The following is a 21,449-nucleotide window of genomic DNA, read 5'->3' as shown; positions in this document are numbered from 1 at the left end:
CTACCCCATAATGAAAAAATGTTTATGCCAATGAACTTTCCAATATAAATTAAGTACTTTTTTCAATGGTTTTTCACCTTGCAAATACTTTTTTTCAGTTCAGTTGGTTTCAGATCATCACCATTTCATCAGAAATAGAGGCTTTTTTTAAAAATTGCTAAAGTTTTATTTTTCCCCTTCTTATGTCTCCCTGGAGCAGTCTCCTACTCTCTCTCTAGATTTTTTATCTTTGGCCCTGCTGAGCAGAAGCTCTGAGTTTCATTAAAGACAGCTATTAAAATTCATACAATAGTTGCCAAAATTCCATAAAAGCTGCTGAGAAATGTATCAACTAATGCAGCAAATAGTTCAAAGTCTGGTCCTGGATTACCAAATTGCCAGAATGAAACACCACAGGGAAGAACGTTAAAAAGAAAACATGTTTTTTTCAAAACGTTAATAGTGCAACTCCAGCAGACTTCTGCACTGAAATCCGTTTTAATTTTGAAATCTGACATGGGGCTAGACGTATTGTCAGTTTCCCAGCTGCCCCTGTCATGTGACTTGTGCTCTGATAAACTTCAGTCAGTCTTTACTGCTGTCCCCCTCCCCAGCAACCTAACAACAGAACAATGGGAAGGTAACCAGATAGCAGCTCCCTGACACAAGTTAACAGCTCCCTGGTAGATATAAGAACAGCCCTCAATAGTAAAAATTCATGTCCCACTTCGACACATTAAAGGGATACTGTCATGGGAAAAAAATTTTTTTCAAAATGAATCAGTTAATAGTGCTGCTCCAGCAGAATTCTGCATTGAAATCCATTTCTCAAAAGAGCAAACAGATTTTTCTATATTCAATTTTGAAATCTGACATGGGGCTAGACATTTTGTCCATTTCCCAGCTGCCCCATGTCATGTGACTTGTGCCTGCACTTCAGGAGAGAAATGCTTTCTGGCAGGCTGTTGTTTTTCCTTCTCAATGTAACTGAATGTGTCCCAGTGGGACATGGGTTTTTACTATTGAGTGTTGTTCTTAGATCTACCAGGCAGCTGTTATCTTGTGTTAGTGAGCTGTTATCTGGTTACCTTCCCATTGTTCTTTTGTTTGGCTGCTGGGGGGGGGAAAGGGAGGGGGTGATATTACTCCAACTTGCAGTACAGCAGTAAAGAGTGATTGAAGTTTATCAGAGCACAAGTCACATGACATGGGGCAGCTGGGAAATTGACAAAATGTCTAGCCCCATGTCAGATTTCAAAATTGAATATAAAAAAATCTGTTTGCTCTTTTGAGAAATGGGTTTCAGTGCAGAATTCTGCTGGAGCAGCACTATTAACTGATTCATTTTGGAAAAAATTTTTTTTCCCATGACAGTATCCCTTTAAGTTACATTGAGTAGGAAAAAAATTAACCTGTAAGAAAGCAGTTCCATAGTGCAGCACAGGCTCTTTCTGAAAACATATGATCAGGCAAAATGACCTGAGATGGCTGCCTACACACCGATATAACAACTAAATAGGGACCGAAACGTCGGTTTTACATGCAATACAATATATTGCTTTTTTGATGTAAAAAGACCCCTGGTGCTGGTGTTTTCTTTCTCTACAACTAAAAAATATATACTTGTTTGTTCAGGAATGAAATTGTACATGGTACAGTGAATTAGGTATAATGTATGCAGTGTAATTTAGAAAACTACACCATAAAAATTATGACAGAATCCCTTTAAAGTTTAAAGACCAATTTTTGAAAGCCATTTAAGTTATTTGTAAATGTACCTGCAGTTGAAAGCAGTATCTGATTTTATGTTTATATTCTCTGCATTCCTGGCTCTGACTCCTCCTGACTATGATGGAGGCTGATATTTTGAGATAATTTGCAACTGGTTTTTATTATTTGTGTTTTTTGAGTTATTTAACTTTTTATTCAGCAGCTCCCCAGTTTTAACAATCTGGTTGCTAGGAAGAAGGCAAATAACTATAAAAAGGAAAAAAAATGAAGGCCAATTGAAAAGTTATTAAGAATTAGCCATTCTATAACATGCTAAATCTCTAAATTAGAATTAGAATTAAAACTCAAATTGAGTTTGGATAATTCACAATTCGAATTTGAGAGTTTTGAATAAAAAATAAATGAAAATTTTAATTTTCACTTCTACCCTTAAAGGGGTTGTTGCCCCATGAGTTAACTTTTAGTATGATGTAGAGATTGATATTCCGATGCAATTAATTGTTCATACATAGAGCACTTGTGTCAAGGGCAATAGCTGCTTTCTGTATCATGTGCCAAATTAAAGCTCCTGCACCTTATGGCCATTCTGTGCATCCTGGCAAGCATGTCTAAATGACGTGCTAACTAATGGGTGTTCCTGGGGACACCCACCACCTGTCTCCTCTGAATACAGTGATGTGAACACAGGGTGATCCATGCTGTTTATTGCACCATGCCCATTTTTTAGTAAATGAGTCTTACAATCTCTGTGCATTTTGTTCCCTTGTTAAAAAGGAATTTAGCACCCAGTGGAGCAAGGCAGCAATGCTATCTCCTGCTCCACCATACTCTCCAAACAGTCCATGTTTTCTCTACATGAATGAATAATGGTTCGGCTGCGTCGTCTAAAATGAAAAAATGCCGACGCTAATCACTTTGGGCGACTTCTGAAAAAAAATCACCGCGTGTGATTAGCACCGGCGTTTTTCATTGGCTTCAGAAGGGAGAAACTAGTAAATAGTAAAAGCCTCTTTCAAAGACCAAGTAGCCACTAGTATCTATGTATCAGAATTGGGGAAACGCTTGCATATACTTATTTTCAGATCTTTTATTTTAGTGCTTAGAATATCAGTCAGGGAAGGCGTTTGGGGAGATTGGTCGCCGCAAAAACGAGGCGATTAGTCGCCAGGCAACCAAATCTCCCCAAAACGCCCTGTGTGGACTTACCTTAAGGAATGGTGGCTTAATTCTGATATTGTATGATGTCCTACTTGTCAACAACAGATGTCATTAGCTGTTTTTCAAAGAGTCATAGAACCAGGAGCTGGACAGCTATGAACAATGTGTCCTTGAAATGCCAACTATCAAAGCAGATAAATTACATGGATTTCACTGAAGACACACAGAGCTACTAGTAGCAGCTACTTGTCACGGCTACGAAATAGACAATAGTGATAATCAGCTTAAACAACATATGTTTTAGCAGAGGCAATTGTCAGCATTGCCTATGACAGGGTATTTTGAAGCATCCAAGGTATAAGCAAAATTCACTCTGGAGAGCCAAATTAAATTCAGTGTACTTTATTCAGACACAACATGTTTCGGACAGACATGTCCTTCATCAGGTGCTAATTTGATGATGGACATGTCTGTCCGAAACATGTTGTGTCTGAATAAAGTACACTGAATTTAATTTGGCTCTCCAGAGTGAATTTTGCTTATACCTTGGATGTTGTGTGGCTGGGACGGTGCCACTGACTCTGTTTGATAGAGCCCTGATGCCTTTGGAGTGAGGGACCACCCGACAAACAATTGAAGTATTTGGGTATTTTGAAGCCACAATCAGCTGCTACTAGTAGTTCTGTGTGTCTTCACCCTAAACGTTTCCTGAGATAAGGTCCATGAACACTTCTCACATTCCCTTGTACTCACCCATATGCCCAGGCCCAGCAATCTGAGAGTTCTGGCAGATCCCAGAGGGGGCTGCTGTAAGGTGCCATAGACAGTCACTAATTATTGGGCTGGCAGGGACTCCGTGGTGTAACTATATACACAGCAAATTATTTTTCAGGCCCCACAAATGTCTAGAGGTTGACTTGTTTTACCAGTATTTATTCAAAATGTATATGAATTAGGACCTCATTGGGCCCTCCTGCAGCCACAGTGTCTGCTTCCTCTATAGTCCTGTTTGGGCCTCTATGTACTTAAAATGCCAGGGCCTATTTTAAATCCCAGTCCAGAGCTGTATATGCCTGTTTGCCATTCTCTCTTTAGTAGTCTCCCATGCCACTGGTATGTCCATAATCTTACCCATCATTCCTGCCATGTGCACAGCTTAAAGCCTGCTGAAAAGATATACAATAGCGATTGCACCCTCGGTTCCATCCTGGTGTGAGTGAGGATGGGACCATTTTTACAGGATTTCTGACAGTAATCACAGGGTTTCCTCTAAACCTATTGGTTCAACATACACGACGACACACTAAAAGTGCCTTCATTATTACCACCCCTAAATTCAGCTAATTTGGTCTGGCCAGGCCTCGCAAAGTATACGGCAAGGAGCACGGGATTCCATTTAGCGGGGGGCGTGCATCTCCTGTTTTTATTTCCCAGCGGGATTCATTTGGATCCACTTAGTGTAACGCCATTCAAACTTGGTTTATTGCTTAGTAAATCCGTGCAGCGGAGAGCGGATTCAGACGCCACGGCCCTCGTGCTCTCGCAAACGCGGCGGTAAAATAGTTGTAGGCCAGGGCCGCAGGTGGATTATCCTAAAATGCGCCACGATACAGACATTTAGTTCCCTGCAGGTGATGCTATATACGTCTTAAACGAATTCGCTGCCCTTCTACTGTACGCGACTCCCCCCTTTCCCCCAGTTATTGAGCTGACGCAAGCTTAATGGGCTTTGTTGTAGCCCTGTTTGGCACGATGGCTTACATTTTCCTCTTTTACTTATTAGTCAAACTTGTTCGCCGACAGAAAATGACCAAACTAATGGGGGAGGGGTAATGAAGGAGGATACATTCCCCCTTTGCCCGCTCACTTGCCTTTAAGGAGAAAAAGCAGCATGACGTAACGACACGGTGGAAGCAAATCTAGCCAATAACACAGCACTTCCACTGCGTGTCGCCCACCCACTGCTTCTGAGCCGCTCTGTTTCATTGTGCGCCGTAACCAATGGGATGATGTCTTTCCGAAGCCCCGCCCTTCCATCGCTTCACCTCCCCTTTCAGCATTACACCGCCCCCCCGCTAGAAGCTTTGCGTCGTTTCCGGCTGCTGTACTCAAGCTTCCCTCAGCCGAGTGAAGAAACAACAGCCGCCATTTTGTTTGTGTGTGAGGGACGGAGCCCCGGCCGGAGTCCGGCACGAACCGCAGGACAACCGGAGGAGGTAGAAGGCTGGACACAAAGACAAGCCTTCCCGTAAATTATCTCTGGAAACAGATACACCTCGGGCCTGTGCCTCCATGACTTCTTTCTAAAGCAGTCTAGGGCTACTGCGACCCCTTTAACTCCCCCGAGAGACAAGGCGGTAACACCGGCTACTGTGGGACGAGGATTTCCGGTTGGTATAGGCCTGACGACATCTAGCGGCGGCCTCACCTGTGTTGGCCAGATCTACCGTGAGCTGAGTGTTCAGAGCCGGAGACCCTCCCTCCTGAGAGACTGCGGGAGAGGCCGCGGGGGAAGGGAGCAATTATACCGACAGGCCGCGAGATCTTGCTGTAGGCCTGCGCCGGTACTAAAGCGCTCACCTATACACAAAGGTTTTCCTGAAGGGGAGGGGGATGCGGCCGTGGCTGAGTTTAAAGCAGTGACACCGGCAGATACGTTCGCTGCGATGCCGCCCTCTGAGCAAGGCGAGAGCCCGAGGCTGTGTTGCTGAGCCGCCTAAAACACTATTCCGTTTTCGATGCTCTAAGCACCTTTACACGCAGCTTTGTGCTTCTCTTCCCGGGCTTGTCTCATCTGAGCCCATTTAAAAGACCTACAAGATCTTCTTACTGGTGGCAAGCTACTACTTGGCCTTTTCATCCAATTTTACCCGTCTCCACCCCCCCCCCCACCACAACTGGGGGTAGAGTAGGACGATGGGTCAGAAGAGGCCCAGGTATTTGGCGGAGGTTGGCGTCCTGATCGTTGAGGACCGCATTTGTGAGGGAAAGGAGAACGTTAGCACCTGAAGCGAGGAAGGGGATCACCTACCTACATTGAGTGTTCAGTGAGTGAATTTATAGGAGTAGGGGAGGGCTCACCTCCTGGCACCCAGGCCTTTTTTAGTGACTGCAGCATAATAGTGAGCCTTGGAACGTATTAGCGAATCCCCACAAGTGGCAACCATGGCTGACAATTTGGTGGATCCTGGGCCCCCTTCTGCTAAGAAGCCCAAGATGTCTTCTCCTTCCCTGTCTTCCAGCGATGTTCCAGGTCAGTTCTTGAGTTATATTGTGCACAAACCCATAAGGTTCCACTAACATCTTTCATTCAGAGCAAGTTACACACTACTATGGTTGCATGCACTTAGTTAGAAACTGCAGCACTACTATCAATATGTTTCTATGCATGCTTTCCTTTTCAACTAACCTTCGCATCAGGGATGCCCAAGCCTTTTCCATTATGCACTACAGTTTTCAGCATCATATGGTCAAGGTTTTGGTTCATCCGCTATATGACTGCAGTTTGTCTTTGGCATCACTGCAGTTATTTTTACCTTGTTCTTTTCTTTTACATTACCTGTATCTGAATTTTACTGCACTGTTTTAACTTTCCTTTGATTTGGTGTTAGATTGTAGCTGTGTAATACATTTTAAGCACCTATGTTTCTTTTTTCACCAACCTTGTCTATTTGTTTCATGTTCTGCACTTGTTAACAATGTATCATTTTTGCAGCCTTTCTGTTTTGTGTATGAGTTATTGATCTCTGTCTTTTCCTACTCTGTTACTGCTGAAGTTACTGGGCACTTCTATAAACTCATGTAAACCCATTGACACTTTTCCTTTGCTAAAATATAGCACAGAATAGTGACCAGCAACCAGTAAATATCCCTTTGATTCCTGCTCAATTTTATTTTTAAGTGTGAGCGTAAAGGGTATTTGGGTTCAGCGAGTGCTAGAGATTTAGGACACGTAGTAATAGAACTAGTTTTTTTGAAATGTTGCAGTTACTTTTAAAGAACAAAGTCTTTTGTATAAACTTCTTTTGTAATCGGACATTTCTGGATTTTATTTCTCTCTTGGTCATTTTTGAGATGTAACCAATGATTGATAATCTATATTTGAAATGTTTGTAGAGGGTGCAGGGTTACTGCCCTTAACGTTGTTTCTGCTTTATTTGAGCTGTCATTTGCTGCACTTTCATTTTCATTTAATTTTTTTGTCCCAAGTTAATGCACCTGATTAAGGACAAGGAAACTGGCAGAAAGATAACGCTATAAAATAGCCGCGTTTATGTAAATCATGCTGTTGAGGTAACAAGCAGCTTTCCCAATACAGCATCCTGTTAGAATTGTTCACTCCCCAGTGTGCAGCTGAGATTGAGAAGGAGCAATAATTCAATGCTGTTTTTCCTGTCTTAGAAATTCTTATTGACGACTCTTGTGGAATTATGGCTTTTTCTGGTTATGGCTAAGAGATTCTTTAATGGTATCCATGTTTTAAAGTTGCCAGGAGAAGTCCGAAAGTAAACTAAATAGCCAGCAATATCTGGACGCTCCTCAATTTTCATGTCCGTAGAGTCTAGAGCACTCTCTGCGAAGTACCAAACTGTCCCTGAAAGTAATGTCAGTGTAGTAACGTCAGTTGCGAGTAGCTGAACAAAAGCCCCACACTGCCGTTGCAATCCCAGTATCTGGCTGGAGTGGTTTAAAGATTGCTGCCATTGGACTCTGGAGCAGTGTAAACTCATGCTGTGTAGTGATGTGTTGTACTTCGACATCTGGACAGACAAGTATGGGTATGTCTGAGTGTGTTATGATGAGCGTAAAGTTAGATGGAGGAAGAATAATGGTTTGGTAAGGCAAACCTGAAGGCTACAGTGACATTTTTGACAATTGCATACTTCCTAAGGCTATACCCAAAATGACATTTCTACAGAATTAGTTTGCTGAGATGGGAGTGGAAGAAATTTATCATGCAGAAAGCTTTAACCTGAAGATGATTTTGTACACCAACAATTAGCCAGGCCTGATCACATAATTTCACTGCCTTACCAGTGCCTTTGTGGCAGGTTAAAATCCAACTAGCAGTGTTCCAACATAACTTGAAACCCCTTCCTATAAGAATAGAGGTTGTTTGAGCAGCAAAGGATTGGCCAACTTAATTTTAATAACCTTTATTTTCAGATTAAAATGTTGGGCAGGCTGTAGTCTAGACACGTTTGATGCTATAGTGTATTTTGCATGCTCTTGTCCTGTTGAAGAATATCATAAGAATGGACGTTGCAGTAATACTATACAATCATTTTAGCCAGTGTAAGGAATTATGGTAATAACAAACCATTGTATACTTTGTAGCTCCTGTGTTCCTTTACAAAGTTGCATGTTGCCTTTTAAAATGCAATATGTTCTGTTGCCCTGCACTGGTAAAACTGATGTGTTTGCTTCAGAAACACTACTATAGTTCATATAAACAAGCTGCTGTGTAGCAATGGCGGAAATTGGAAAAAAAGGCTATATGGCACAGGTTAAATAGTTGATAACGGATAACACCATTATATTCTACAGAGATTATCTGATTTCTGCTGTGTAACCGGAGCCTTTTCTCTCTTTGAATGGCTGGCCACATTGCTACACAGCAGCTTATTTATATAAACAATAGTAGTGTTCCTGACATTTTACCAGTACAGGAAAACACTGCATTGTATTTGTATTACTTTAAAACACTTTCATTTTTTGAATTTACACCTCCTCGAAATGGGCCAAAAGCTTAAGGGGTTAATGCTATAGATGGGGTAAACCTTGCCATAGGAAAAACAGTAATGCTTAACATTTTTATGCATAGCGACTATTCATTTAGAATCCTTATGTTTTCAGTACAGAAGTAGAATACTTGCCAGTTACATATTCCCCAGGTTAAAGAGATGATGCTTGTGATAATTACTGAGTGCACAGCTGCATTATTTAAAGGAACTTCTGCCAAAAACCTTTATTTTTGCATAAGTAAATAATTTAATTTCCAAAAAGCTTTCATTAAACATTTCCAGTGGTTTTCAACTTATTTGTAATGTAATTGCTATTAGATTCCTGTGTGGATGGTGATGTTCTGACTCCTGAAACTATGATGCAGAAACCATCTGATTAATAGACACAGAGGAGAACTGACTGCTTGCTACGCTCTAACAGTCAGAACCAAAGGACAGAAAGGGATAAACAAATATTGCTTGCAGTGGTATTTACAGCAAAATATAGAAAGTTTTAATGTATACTGGAAAGCACCTTAAAATCACCTTTCCTTACGCTATTCGTGATATAGGAAGGGGTTACTTTAGGAATTAAATCTACATCTCTTTGTGGTTTGTAGCATATTGCAATTTATTAGTGGATACAAGATTTTGAAGCTACAGCTTTTGGGTTGGTCACTTTGTCAGGTATTCCTGAATGTGTTCTGCTTATTGGGTTTCAGTGTGCCGTGCTTTCTTCTTATAATTATTCTTGTGCACACTTACTAATAAGCTTTCATGTTTTAGTGGCAAAAGTGATGCAGAACAATGGTGGAAAAATTGAGTAAATTATAGGAAAACATCTAACCTGTAAAAGAAAAATAGCTATATATTAGCATTAGGTAAATGGTTTCTTTCCTATGAAGATCGCTTGGCAGCATCAAAAATACTTATACTAATAGGTAAGTAAGTGAAATGCACGTTCTCATTCACTCAAAATGTATTGTGTGCCCATATGCAGCTCACATTTGTTTGGTATATGCAGAGGGACTATGGGTAAGGGGTTGCATATTTCTCTAAATTATGCTCCCCATCCCCCCTCTTACATCGGCTGGTAGTGTGTTTTCTGTTTTTTTCTGTTGAAGGGACTCCCCTTTGTCATTGACTTAAACACCCAATGTTATTACTATTCCTGCTTTATAGCACATAATAGGAATATTTGAACATAGAACTGTTTTGAGAAGGTTTCCATATTATGGAAATTAGTATTCCCTTTGAATACTGCAGTTATTTTACATCCCTTTTTCCAGTAATACAGTTGTCAGATTCAGATGCAGAGTGCTTATATTTAAACTTGGATAATTACAGAAAAATACTGCTTAAATTACTTGTGCCTTTAGATTACTTGTCCACCTTTTCTTTTTGCTGCAAAGATAACTACCGTAGAATTGTTTTGCATAGTATACACATTATGTAGCGTTCAGTGAGCGCTGGCCAATTTGGTCGTTGTAGTTGAATTTGGATGCTGGGCATGGTACAAACACGTTGGCCATATTCTGCTTTTCTGTCTTAGAGAAATTAATGGAAATCAAAACTTTGGAATGGTCTTCTCCCAGTTTCAATTTAGTTCACTGAATTCAGTGAAATATTTAATTAGGTTATTCCAGGAAAAACATATGTTTATAGATAATTTGATTTACAGGCAGAAGTGATAAAACAGTTAAGGGTGTCATGGTATGGCCTTCTGTGTTGGCAGCCGCATGAGCAATTGCCTGCTGATACATTAACTGTCATGACCAATTGTTAAAACTCCTCTTGTGCCAATCGCATACATGGTTCCAAATTATTGTTCCACAGGCAGAACAGACAGAGGGTAAAAGGGGCCACACAAGGTATGACTACATTTCTAGTGTTCTCATCTTTCGTGCAAAGAATACAACTGATAGGGATAGCGGAGAGTGAAGGTGAACTGCAGCTCCTCACATCCTCATCTGCACGTGCTCCATGAATTGACTCATGTGACATCTGTAGATATTTTCAAACTGGACAATTCCTTAACTAAATGTACTATGTAGCCTATGGTTATTGATTTCCTGGGATGTGTGGGCCACCATACTAATACTTGTACAAATCGGTTTATATTTATATCTGTGTATATTATTGGTTTGTATGGCCAGCTGTTAGTTGGTCTGCATCCATTGCTCAAGATTGTAAATCCAGGTGTCTAGTTATCCCTATTTGTGCTTGTCAGAGGATGTTGTTGGATTTGCCAAAATATCGGATTTTTCCTCTGCCATCCTAAAAAATAGTTTTAATTGAAGCCGATAAGACTGCGCTTCTGGAAATAAAGCACACAGTCCTACCGGTATGTATAAGAAAATGTCCTGTGGGGGCTTGAGCGGATCTGAGTGGCCAGGGGAGAACCCTGCATGGGTTGGATCTTTTTTTAAAATTTTGCCATCTTTATGTATGGTAAAATCCACCGTGTTTTAAGCGGTTCAAGAGTTCAGATGCATAAAGAAAGTGTGCGCGTGACCAGCAGCTTTGGTTGATGTGTGGTTCTTAATGAAATGTTAAATTTGTTGGTTCATTATAAACGTGAAAATAACCACCACTTATCAAATTTTTTTTTTGTAAAGTCATAGTTTCAGGAATATGTAGGGCAGTGGATATTTATTCACCCCAAATCTGACACTAACTTCAAGCTGGGGAATAAACTTTGCTTCCAGATCAACTACACATAAGAGTGAACAAATGTTTTGTCTTCTCTTGTAAAGTTTGCAGATTCTATTGATAAGTATTAAGTGTTTTTCTTTCCCACTGAATGCTATTCAAATTAACCATTTGTATTTTTTTCTTAGATTTTGGGTCTCTCTTTGACCTGGAACAGGATTTACCTGATGAGTTGATTAACTCAAGTGAGTTTGGTCTGACTAATGGTGGAGATCTCAGTCAGCTACACAACAGCATGAATATGGTGCCTGATGCAGCAGCCAAGCATAAGCAGCTTTCTGAGCTTTTGCGTGGTGGAACCGCCTCAAGCATGAGCATGGGCCTTGGGCAACAAACACAACAAAACAGCCCAGGAATAAGCTTACTAAACAGCATGGTGAAAAGTCCTATGAACCAAGGAGGACTTACATCGCCAAACATGGGTATGGCAGGCAGTGGAAACACTGGACCAACAGCTCAGCAGATAAATCCTACTTCAGCAGCAGGAATGATGCCTGGTGTAAATAGCCCTGTAAACCAACATGGCATGGGCATCAACACAGGGATGATGACTGCTGGAAATGGACAAAATATGATGCATGGTCAAATGATGAATGGGTCTGTTGGATCTGGTAGAGGGCGTCCTAACATGCAGTACCCCAATCCTAACATGGGCAATACAGGCAACATACTTGCCGAAACACTTCAAGGTGGGCCTCAAATTGGAGGACAGCCCGGAATGAGAGGTCCGCAGCCAACAGCTATGAACAAGGTAAGAGACGGGTCTTGTTTTTTTATGTCTTTTATGTTAACATATATACACAGTAAATAGTAATTTGGTCAACTTTCCTTCTACATGAAATTTGTAAACATAAAAGGCTGGTAATGACAAAAATAAGTGAACCATTCTCATAAAGCCATAAATTCACCAAACTTTATTTGAAAGCAGTTTGTTGGACATGTAGACAGGGTATGTGTACTGTCAAACACTTGTCATTCTTTAACTGAAGCACAAAGATTTTGCACACCCACACTCCCGACATATTCTGGTGTTTTTTTTTTTTTTGTATGGCTGATTTTCTGCACTTCTGCTTCTTTTCCTAAGACAATGTAGCCGAAGCTGAACTGATTAGTAGCCCTGAGAACATAAAGTCATAAACAAAACTTTAATTGGAATTACATTTACAAATAATTTTTTGCTGAATATTCTGAAAGTTGTTTATAATCAACTTTTTATTTGTTATCCAGAAAAAATCAAAAGGTTTGTGTGGCATTCAGATTTAAAGGGGATGTTTATATTATTGTAGTTGTACCTATTTCAAGCAACTTTTCAGTTATAAATTGACTTCGTTACAGGGCATAGTTTATATTCTTCCCTAATGGTAATATCAATTATGGGGTAGGTGAATATGACCTACCAACTGCCCCCATGGCCTTGCCCTCAAGTTTTAAGACAACTCTGTGCAATACTATTACCCGCAAATATGATTAGTGGTTGAAAATGTATGCTAGCACATTTTCAATTGTTAATCACTGCTGACCTTTGGATGAATGGGAAACATCCAAGGACCGTACTGCAATCCATGCCATGTATCACTTATTATTAAATTGTTGCTGGTTTCCACCTAGCAAGTTCTTGTGCCGGGCACACTTACTCAAGTGCGTTGACATTGGTTCATTGATGTCGTAATATGGCGGTGGACCACTGAACTTTTGGGGCCACCCAAAATGCATGGCTACACACCTAATTCTTAGCTGCAAAAAATTGCTACTAAACCCCCTGTATTGCTTAAACCTCGTATTTGACTTGTTAATTAAAAAAAAAGCTGGCGTCAATCAGAGAAATCCAAATAAAATCATTTTAAAATACACACTCATGCTGGAGTCTGTCAGCTATTCACAGCATGTGTGCAGTTTACAGTGCACTGTTGAGAAACTGCTTGACTGAGGAGTTTGCAGGAGGAGGAGAACATGTTGCAGAGGAAAAAAACTGATTTCTGTCCCAGAGATTATTTAAGTAGTCATATATGGATTTACACTAATTGCTGACTCAACCATTGTGGGCTAATTGTGGCCATACATGGCCAATAAAAGCTACCAAGTTAGCCCTTCAGACCAAGTCAGTATGTTATTGGCCCTTGCATGTGGTCCTTGGGAAGACTCCCATTACTCTTACACGGCCAATAAAAGCTACCAAGTTAGCCCTCCAGACCAAGTCAGTATGTTAATGGCCTGTGCATGTGGTCCTTGGGAAGACTCCCATTACTCTTGAAATGGGCAGAAATCTACTATGCAGGTTTGAAAATCCTGATGTAGTTTTGTCCTTGACTGACTGCTCTCCATAGGTCCACAGTATGATTTGATCAACCCAATTTCGCCCAGCTCATGGGTTGTCCGCGATAAGCCCATTTGATGGCCTCTCAAACAAGTGAATCTCTGTGTACAGCCAGATATCTGTCAGGCACATGTGGAAGTCCTGTTGGAAAAGGAGCAAATCAGGTAGTGGATGCTGTCCTCTCCCAGTGGCCCTGAAAAGGTGCACTTTGTTGGTCCATGTATCTGCACAGTTGATACATCTATTAATCTGATCTGGCCCATTGCCAATGGAGCAGATCTTTTCATGTGTTGCTTTTGGTAAGACCTTTGTAAGACCCACCCCCCCCATACAGACAGATGAGTACTGCCAACAGATTGAGTCGGCCACTTATTGGGCAGTGTAAGGGAGCCCTTAGACTGCTTCCCTGATCAATATCTGGCCAAAACTCGGCCATTGATTGGAGTTTTTAAAAAATCCCATCGGATTGAGGACCGCATGAGTTCAATGATGCGGTCCTCGATCCAACCTCCTGTATTCTTTTCAAGGTGGGCATATCTGGGAAAGATCTGCTTGTTTGCCGATGTCCCATAATGTATGGCCAGCATTAGTCTTGATGATCAGCATACTGTTTTTTAATGTATTATTTTGCGTATTTTGGTGTAGTATTATGGCATGATATAAATTTTGCATTAAATCTGTATACTTAAACCTTAAAGGGGTTCTTCACCTTCAAACAACTAGTTGTTTTCAGATAGATCACCAGAAATTACAACTTTTTCCCAATTACTTTGTTTTCTATGTGTGCCTGTTTTTCTAATATTGAAGTGTAAAGTGTAAATTTTCACCTTCTAAAGCAGCTCTGGGAGGGGTGTCGCCAACCATGAAAACTAGTGATGTGCGGGTCGGAATTTCACACACCCGAACCTAACCCGCCATAGCGCGGTTCCTGCGGGTATCGGCCAGCCTGCACATCCCTACTAGAAACTGTTCTAAATTGATACATTTAGTTGATACATTTCTTATCTTTGTCCCTGCTGAGCAGAATCTCAGGGTTTCATTACAGGCAGCTGTTAGAATTGATACAATAGTTGCTAATACTCCAGAGATGCTGCTGAGAAATGTATCAACTAAATGTTGCAAAATTGTAACAGTTTACAGTCATGGAGGCATGGACATTAAACTGTAAAAAATAAATAATGGAAAGTAAAAAAAGTGAAGGTGAACAACCCCTTTAAGCCACATGGCTTCAATGGGCTTCTATTGAAAGTTGCTTTTGTTTGCAGCTTGCCACATTGTTGCAATTTAAGTGCAGGGGTATGTCACTGGAACAAATCTCTGCAGCATAATTTCTAACATAGATGCAAGGCTGATAATGTGTTTTTGACTGCACTGTGATGCTTGTAGTCTGCTTTCCACATACATGGTAGCATGGGGAATCTGTTTCATACACACTGCAGGCAGCTCCGAAAACACTGCCAACTACTAACACTTGCCCATCTTGCTGCAACATAGTTGTATCATGTAAGATACCACAATGGCTACACTTTCTTTGTGAACTAAAGTAGTATATGTGCTGATATCTGTGAAGGAGACAGCCATGTCTTTCCTATAGTTTCTATGGCCTTGCTGAACCTAGGCAGCATATGTAGTCCTGTTGCAGTCCACAGCTGTTTTCACCAGTGAGATGGATTACTCCACGACAATGGCATTTTATTCCTTGATGAGATGGGGGGTTTTTTTCACCTCTTATTTGGGAAAACTTTCTCATTTTTATTTTCTAACCTGCAAGAGGTCAGTACATATAGTGCAGCAGTTTTACAATGGGTAAAAGCTTTGTGTCCCAAACCTGTCATAGCAAGGCAATGCTGCTTGGAGTGTGCCGGGGAGGGGCCGGCTGAATTTCAAGAGTTGGGGGTGGGTAAGACTTGCACTTACATGGGGGAGGGAGCCACGTTACCTTTTGTTCCCTTTTCTGGACTGGTGCTTTGCCATCTGCTCTTTTTACTTTGGTTCTGATTTCTTATTAGGCTGTTGCCTTTTTCCTTAAGATGTGTATATAAAATGTATCTGTGCAAAGCCCCGCTGTTCCTCCTAGGGTGTGTTGCTTTGTTGCCTGTAAAACTGTAATCTCGCATGTACAGAAAAACATAAACATAACATGACATGGGGCAATAAAATAGAGCAAATATAATTCCAAGACATTGTTGCAGTTATAAAGACAATAAACCCTCGATGCTAATGAAGTCTCACAGGTGTCTGTTTATTATTGATTCAGACAACTGTTTAGTAATCCAGTCAGACCCTAGTATTTGTCAAAATTTTAATTTGCTTTATTGCAGCCAAAAATCTTTTGTTACTTTTAACTGAAAGATTTATGTCCATATATTCTTGACAGTTTAGGTATGGCAGCTATTCTACAGAATGCTTGGGACCTGCGGCTTCACACACCTTAAGTCTACTAAAAACATTTTAACATTAAATAAACCCAATAGGATTGTTTTGCCACCAATGTGGGTTTATTCTAGTTATGGGTCATACATAATTCCATAGAAAAACTCCTATATTCCTAACTTTGATAATGCAAATTGTATTAGATCTAAATATTGATACAGTAAAGAATATTTACAGTCATTTTCATTTTAGATTTGTTTTATCACAGGCCATCAATGTTGTCTTTAATGCATTGCTTGAGCATTTTGCTTTACAGAGATGGTTGAATTGCTTCTTTGTTTTGCAGTCCTAAAGTGTTTTTCTTTATCCCTAGATGGGTCTAATGAACAATCCTAATCCTTATGGAAACGCGTATGGACAAAATGTTGTTCCCCAGATGGGAGGCAATGTTATGGGATCACAAATGCAGAACAAGGCAGCATTACAGAATAGCCTGTCTCAGTTTCCAGTGGACAAAAAACCTGGAGTCGGCATGCCAAATATGGTGAGGATCGCGGTGTCATATTGACATTTTTGTTGTACAGGTATTAGGTTGGTTATCCGGAAACCCGTTGTCCAGAAAGCTCCAAAATACGGCAAGGCTGTCTACACAGACACTTTTGTCCAAAGAATTCAAGTTCATGTAATAATAAAACAGTGCCTTGTAATTGATCCTAACCAAGATGTACTTAATCCTAATTTTTCAATGATTTTTTTAGCAGTATTAAGGTACTGAATATCCAAATTACAGAAAGATCTGTTTTCCAAAAACCCCAGGTCACAAGCATTTTGCATAACAGGTCCTATGCCTGTACTTTTAGAAGTAAAGAATAAGTAAAGTAAAACTAAACCTAGGAAACGCATTAGGCCATGAAATTATAACCCTTAAATTGTAGGTTTCTGTACCAGCCTGAGGACACTACAACTCTGGTAGCACAGATTTTCTACAAAGATACCTCCATTATTGCTCCCCATCGTAGTTTCTGCTGACTCACAGCACATGTTTTGAGCTGCCTTCATTTACATGAGCTTAGAGACTAAAACAATATAAAGTGTTTATAAAAGTTCCCAAGCTAATAAAGTATACAGTCATATGAAACCGTTTGGGAACCCCTCTCAGCCTGCATAATAATTTACTCCACTTTCAACAAATAAAGTTAAAAGTGGTATGTATTTCATTTCCCAGGAACACCTGAGTACTATGGGTGTTTTCTGAACAAATATTTTTAGTAAAGCCGTATTCAGTTGTATGAAATTACATCAAATGTGGAAAACTGGCTGTGCAAAAATTTGGATACCCTTGTAATTTTGCTAATTTGAATGCATGTAACTGCTTAATACTGATTACTGGCAACACCAATTTTGTTGGATTAGTTTGTTAAGCCTTGAACTTTCCAATCCTTAGAAAAGGTATTTAAGGTGGCCAATTGCAAGTTGTGCTTATGTTTGACTCTCCTGAAGAGTGACAGCATGGGATCCTCAAAGCAACTCTCAAAAGATCTGAAAACAAAGATTGTTCAGTATAATAGTTTAGGGTAAGGCTACAAAAAGCTATCTCAAAGGTTTAAACTGTCCGTTTCAACTGTAAGGAATGTAATCAGAAAATGGAAGGTCACAGGCACAGTTGCTGTAAAACCCAGGTCTGGGAGGCCAAGAAAAATACAGGAGCGGCATATGTGGAGGATTGTGAGAATGGTTACAGACAACTCCAAAGACCTGCAAGAACATCTTGCTGCAGATGCTGTAACTGTACATCGTTCTACAATGCAGCACAATTCACACAAAGAACATCTGTATGGCAGGGTGATGAGAAAGAAGTCCTCTCTGCACTCACGCCACAAACAGTCGCTTGTTTAGACAAGCCATAGTCATTTTGGAACAAAGTGCTTTGGACTGATGAGACAAAAATGTAGTTATTTGGTAATAACAAAAATCGCTTTGCATGGAGGAAGAAGAAACCCACATTCCAAAAAAATCACCTGCTACCTACTGTCAAGTTTGGTGGGTGTGCTATCATGCTGTGGGACTGTGTGGCTAGTCCAGGGACTGGGGTCCATGTCAAAGTCAAGGGTCGGATGAATTCAACCCAATGTCAACAAATTCTTCAGGATAATGTTCAAGCAGTTAAAAAGTTAGTTACGCAATGGTAGGATATTCCAACAAGAGAGTGACCCTAAACACACTTTGAAATCAAAGCATTTATGCACAGGGATAGCTACAATAATTTGGATTGCTCGTCACTGTCCTCTGACTTGAATATCATTGAAAATCTTTGGGATGTTTTGAAGCAGGCTGTCTATGCTCGACAGCCATCAAATTAACTAGAGCGATTATGTATGGGCGAATGGTCAAAAATACCGCCATCCAGAATCCAGACACTCGTCAAAGGCTATAGGAGGTGCCTAGAGGCTGTTACATTTGCAAAAGGAGGCTCTACTAAGTATTGATGTAACAAATTTATGCACCTGTATAATTTTGTTATGCATATTGCATATTTTTTAGGGATGCACCGAATCCAGGATTCGGTTCGGGATTCGGCCTTTTCAGCACGATTTTGCTGAATCCTTCTGCCCGGACTGAACCAAATCCTGATTTGCATATGCAAATTAGGGGTGGGAAGGGAACTCATGAGACTTTTTGTCACAAAACAAGGAAGTTAAAAATATTTACCCCTTCCCACCCCTAATTTGCACAAGCAAATTAGGTTTTGGATTCGGTATTTGGCCGAATCTTTCACTAAGGATTTGGGGGTATGGCCGAATCCAAAATAGTAGCATGTCAGCAGTAATAAAGTTTATTAGATTAACAAAATATTATGGATGCACCGAATCCACTGTTTCCAAAAGGCATGTTGTAAATTAAAAGGAAGTTGCTACTTTGAAAGCTCAGCCAATGATAAACAAAATTCAAAAGAATTAAGAGGGGTTCCCAAACTTTTTCATATGACTGTAAGTAGAATAATACAAAGTATATCGGTGACCGAAAAGCTTGGTTTAAAATAAATAATTTATTATTTCCGAAAAGACCTGCCGAGAACTATACTTTGCAGTCTTCTCTGTCTTTCTGGAGCCAAACTTTCTGTGAATATATTGATTAGTAATCGCACTTAAGCTAGCATTTTGGCAGCAGCACAGAGCACACAAAAACTTTACAAATTTCGAGCCAAAATCATTATTTAGGCTTTATTTCTAGTTTAAACGGTAACCAGTATAATGCTACATATGCACCTCCCAGAAACACACTTCTCTTCTTTGATCAATGTGTATGCTTAATTAGAAAGCTTGTTGTTTTTCTGTAAAAAAGGCTGTTTGTGCTTGGTGCAAAGTTCTTCCTATCCCTGTATATACTAAGGGTGTGTATTGGCACCCTGCACATTGGGTTTATCTCATTAGTGTTTGGAAGTAAGTCCACACAACCAGTTCATGCTTATGCTTTTTACAAAATGTTGTGTGTGAGAGCACATCTGATATTGTGTAAATGTCTTCCTTTCCTTAGAATCAGCAGACATCGACCCAGGTTCAGCAAGCTGGAATGGTTACTGCAGCTCCACCAGGTATGGGAGCAGGTGCCCCCCAGGGCATTGGCTCAGGGGCGCCTACAGCAGATCCTGAGAAAAGGAAACTGATCCAGCAACAACTGGTTCTTCTCCTGCACGCTCACAAATGTCAGCGGAGGGAACAGGCCAATGGAGAAGTACGGCAGTGCAACTTACCGCATTGCCGGACAATGAAGAATGTCCTTAATCACATGACACACTGCCAAGCTGGCAAATCTTGCCAAGGTGAGTGGGAATCAAAATGAGAGAGGATACATTTTCATGGTTTTCTTTTATTAACATTTCTTTTTAATTTTCAGTTGCACATTGTGCCTCCTCGCGGCAGATAATTTCGCACTGGAAAAATTGCACACGACATGACTGTCCTGTCTGTCTTCCTCTGAAGAATGCAGGAGACAAACGTAATCAAAGTAAGTGTAACTAAAGACAGTAGTCATTGTTTTTTTTCCCTTTGCTTAAATAATATTTGCATCACGTTTCAGATCACTAATAATATTTTTTCTCTACAGCTTTGCTGGGTGGTCCAACAGTGGCAATGGGAGCTACTGGTTCTGTGGGGGCAGTTGGCCAGCAACCTGCTCCTTCAATTAATGCCACTAACCAAATTGACCCAAGCTCAATAGAGAGAGCATATGCAGCACTTGGTCTTCCTTACCAGGGCAATCAAATACAGAGCCAACCACAAGCTCCAGTTAAAGGCCAACAGTCAGGACAGTCACCACAGGGAATGCGCTCCCATAACACAATGAGTAAGTGCCTTATTTTCAGAAAGTGCCAGTTTTCAAACTGTGTACATATGGAAACAAATGTTTTCTTAATTAAACCTGTGGACAAGCAAAGTAAGTTTCTTGTTTTTTCCCTATTGCAGATTCAAGCACAATGGGAGTCAATGGAGGAGTAGGTGTCCAAGCTTCCAGTTTGCTTCCTGACTCTCTGTTGCATTCAGGAATGAACACTCAGAGGTATGTGTATCTGTTATATGGGAAGAGCTATATTAAAGGGGTAATATACCCCAATGTTCAGTTTAATTAAAGGGATTGTTGACCTTTAATTTCACTTTTAGTAAGGTGTAGATGTAGCGAGTGATATTCAGAGACAATTTGCAATTGGTTTTTATTTTTGGTTTTTGAGTTAACTTTTTATTCAGCAGCTTTCCAATTTGCAATGTCCGCAGTCTGGTTGATAGGGTCCAAATTACCCTAGAAACCATGCATGATTTGAATAATAGACTGGAATATGACTCCCAGTTTGAAAGTTGGAAAGAGTGAGAAGACAAGTCAAACCATCAAAAATGAATGCCACTTGAAAAGTTGCTTAGAATTAGGCATTCTGTAACATACTGAAAGTTAACTTACAGGTAAACCACCCCTTTAATAGGGATTGGTGCTGAACATTTTGCAAATATTTTTGGTGTTTTATTTCATGAGGTAAACAGATTGAGATTGAAACTACATACAGTAGCCAATAGATAGACATACAGTTCCAATAGATAGAAAGAACTGACCTTAAGATTAGTGAAGTAATAAACTCATAATTTGTATATACTTTTTAAACTACTAACAATCTTCTTATAGAAGAATCCATAATGTTCTGAGGATCAGGTTGTCTCCTTCCCTGCTTGTTTTGCATTAAGAAAAACATGTTCGTTTTTTGATATTTTTTTTTCTTCCCCTTTTCTGCTGCTGGATATTTAAACATTTTCATCCAAAAACTGTCATTGAGTATTAATGCAAATAGCGTTTAATCTCTGTAAAGTGCTGCATTTCATGTTGGTGCTATATAACCAGACTTTCGATGCATCATCACTTGTGCAGAGGGCAGCAGCTTTATTACCTCTACAAAAACAAGTATTGCTCCTCCATTA

At 40.2% G+C, this 21,449-nt stretch overlaps 1 protein-coding gene across 5 annotated transcripts in view; it reads left to right on the top strand.

Annotated features, from left to right (window-relative positions):
- The first annotated feature begins 4,933 nt into the window (after positions 1-4,933).
- ep300.L (E1A binding protein p300 L homeolog) overlaps positions 4,934-21,449 on the top strand; it is a 49,895-nt gene continuing 33,379 nt past the window's right edge. For 4 of the 5 annotated variants that reach the window (XM_018258767.2, XM_018258765.2, XM_018258766.2 and 1 more), the window contains exons 1-7: positions 4,934-6,121; positions 11,432-12,054; positions 16,364-16,534; positions 19,525-19,810; positions 19,885-19,995; positions 20,095-20,334; positions 20,454-20,547. In XM_018258767.2, the coding sequence (XP_018114256.1) occupies positions 6,034-6,121; positions 11,432-12,054; positions 16,364-16,534; positions 19,525-19,810; positions 19,885-19,995; positions 20,095-20,334; positions 20,454-20,547 (1,613 nt within the window). In that variant the 5' untranslated portion in view covers positions 4,934-6,033. Of the gene's footprint in view, positions 6,122-8,533; positions 9,533-11,431; positions 12,055-16,363; positions 16,535-19,524; positions 19,811-19,884; positions 19,996-20,094; positions 20,335-20,453; positions 20,548-21,449 lie in introns of those variants that run through there. The other variant, XM_018258768.2, reaches the window with a different exon arrangement.

Source organism: Xenopus laevis, chromosome 4L (assembly GCF_017654675.1).
Source record: "Xenopus laevis strain J_2021 chromosome 4L, Xenopus_laevis_v10.1, whole genome shotgun sequence".
Classification (NCBI taxonomy): domain Eukaryota; kingdom Metazoa; phylum Chordata; class Amphibia; order Anura; family Pipidae; genus Xenopus; species Xenopus laevis.
This window is presented reverse-complemented; position numbering and strand designations above follow the sequence as displayed.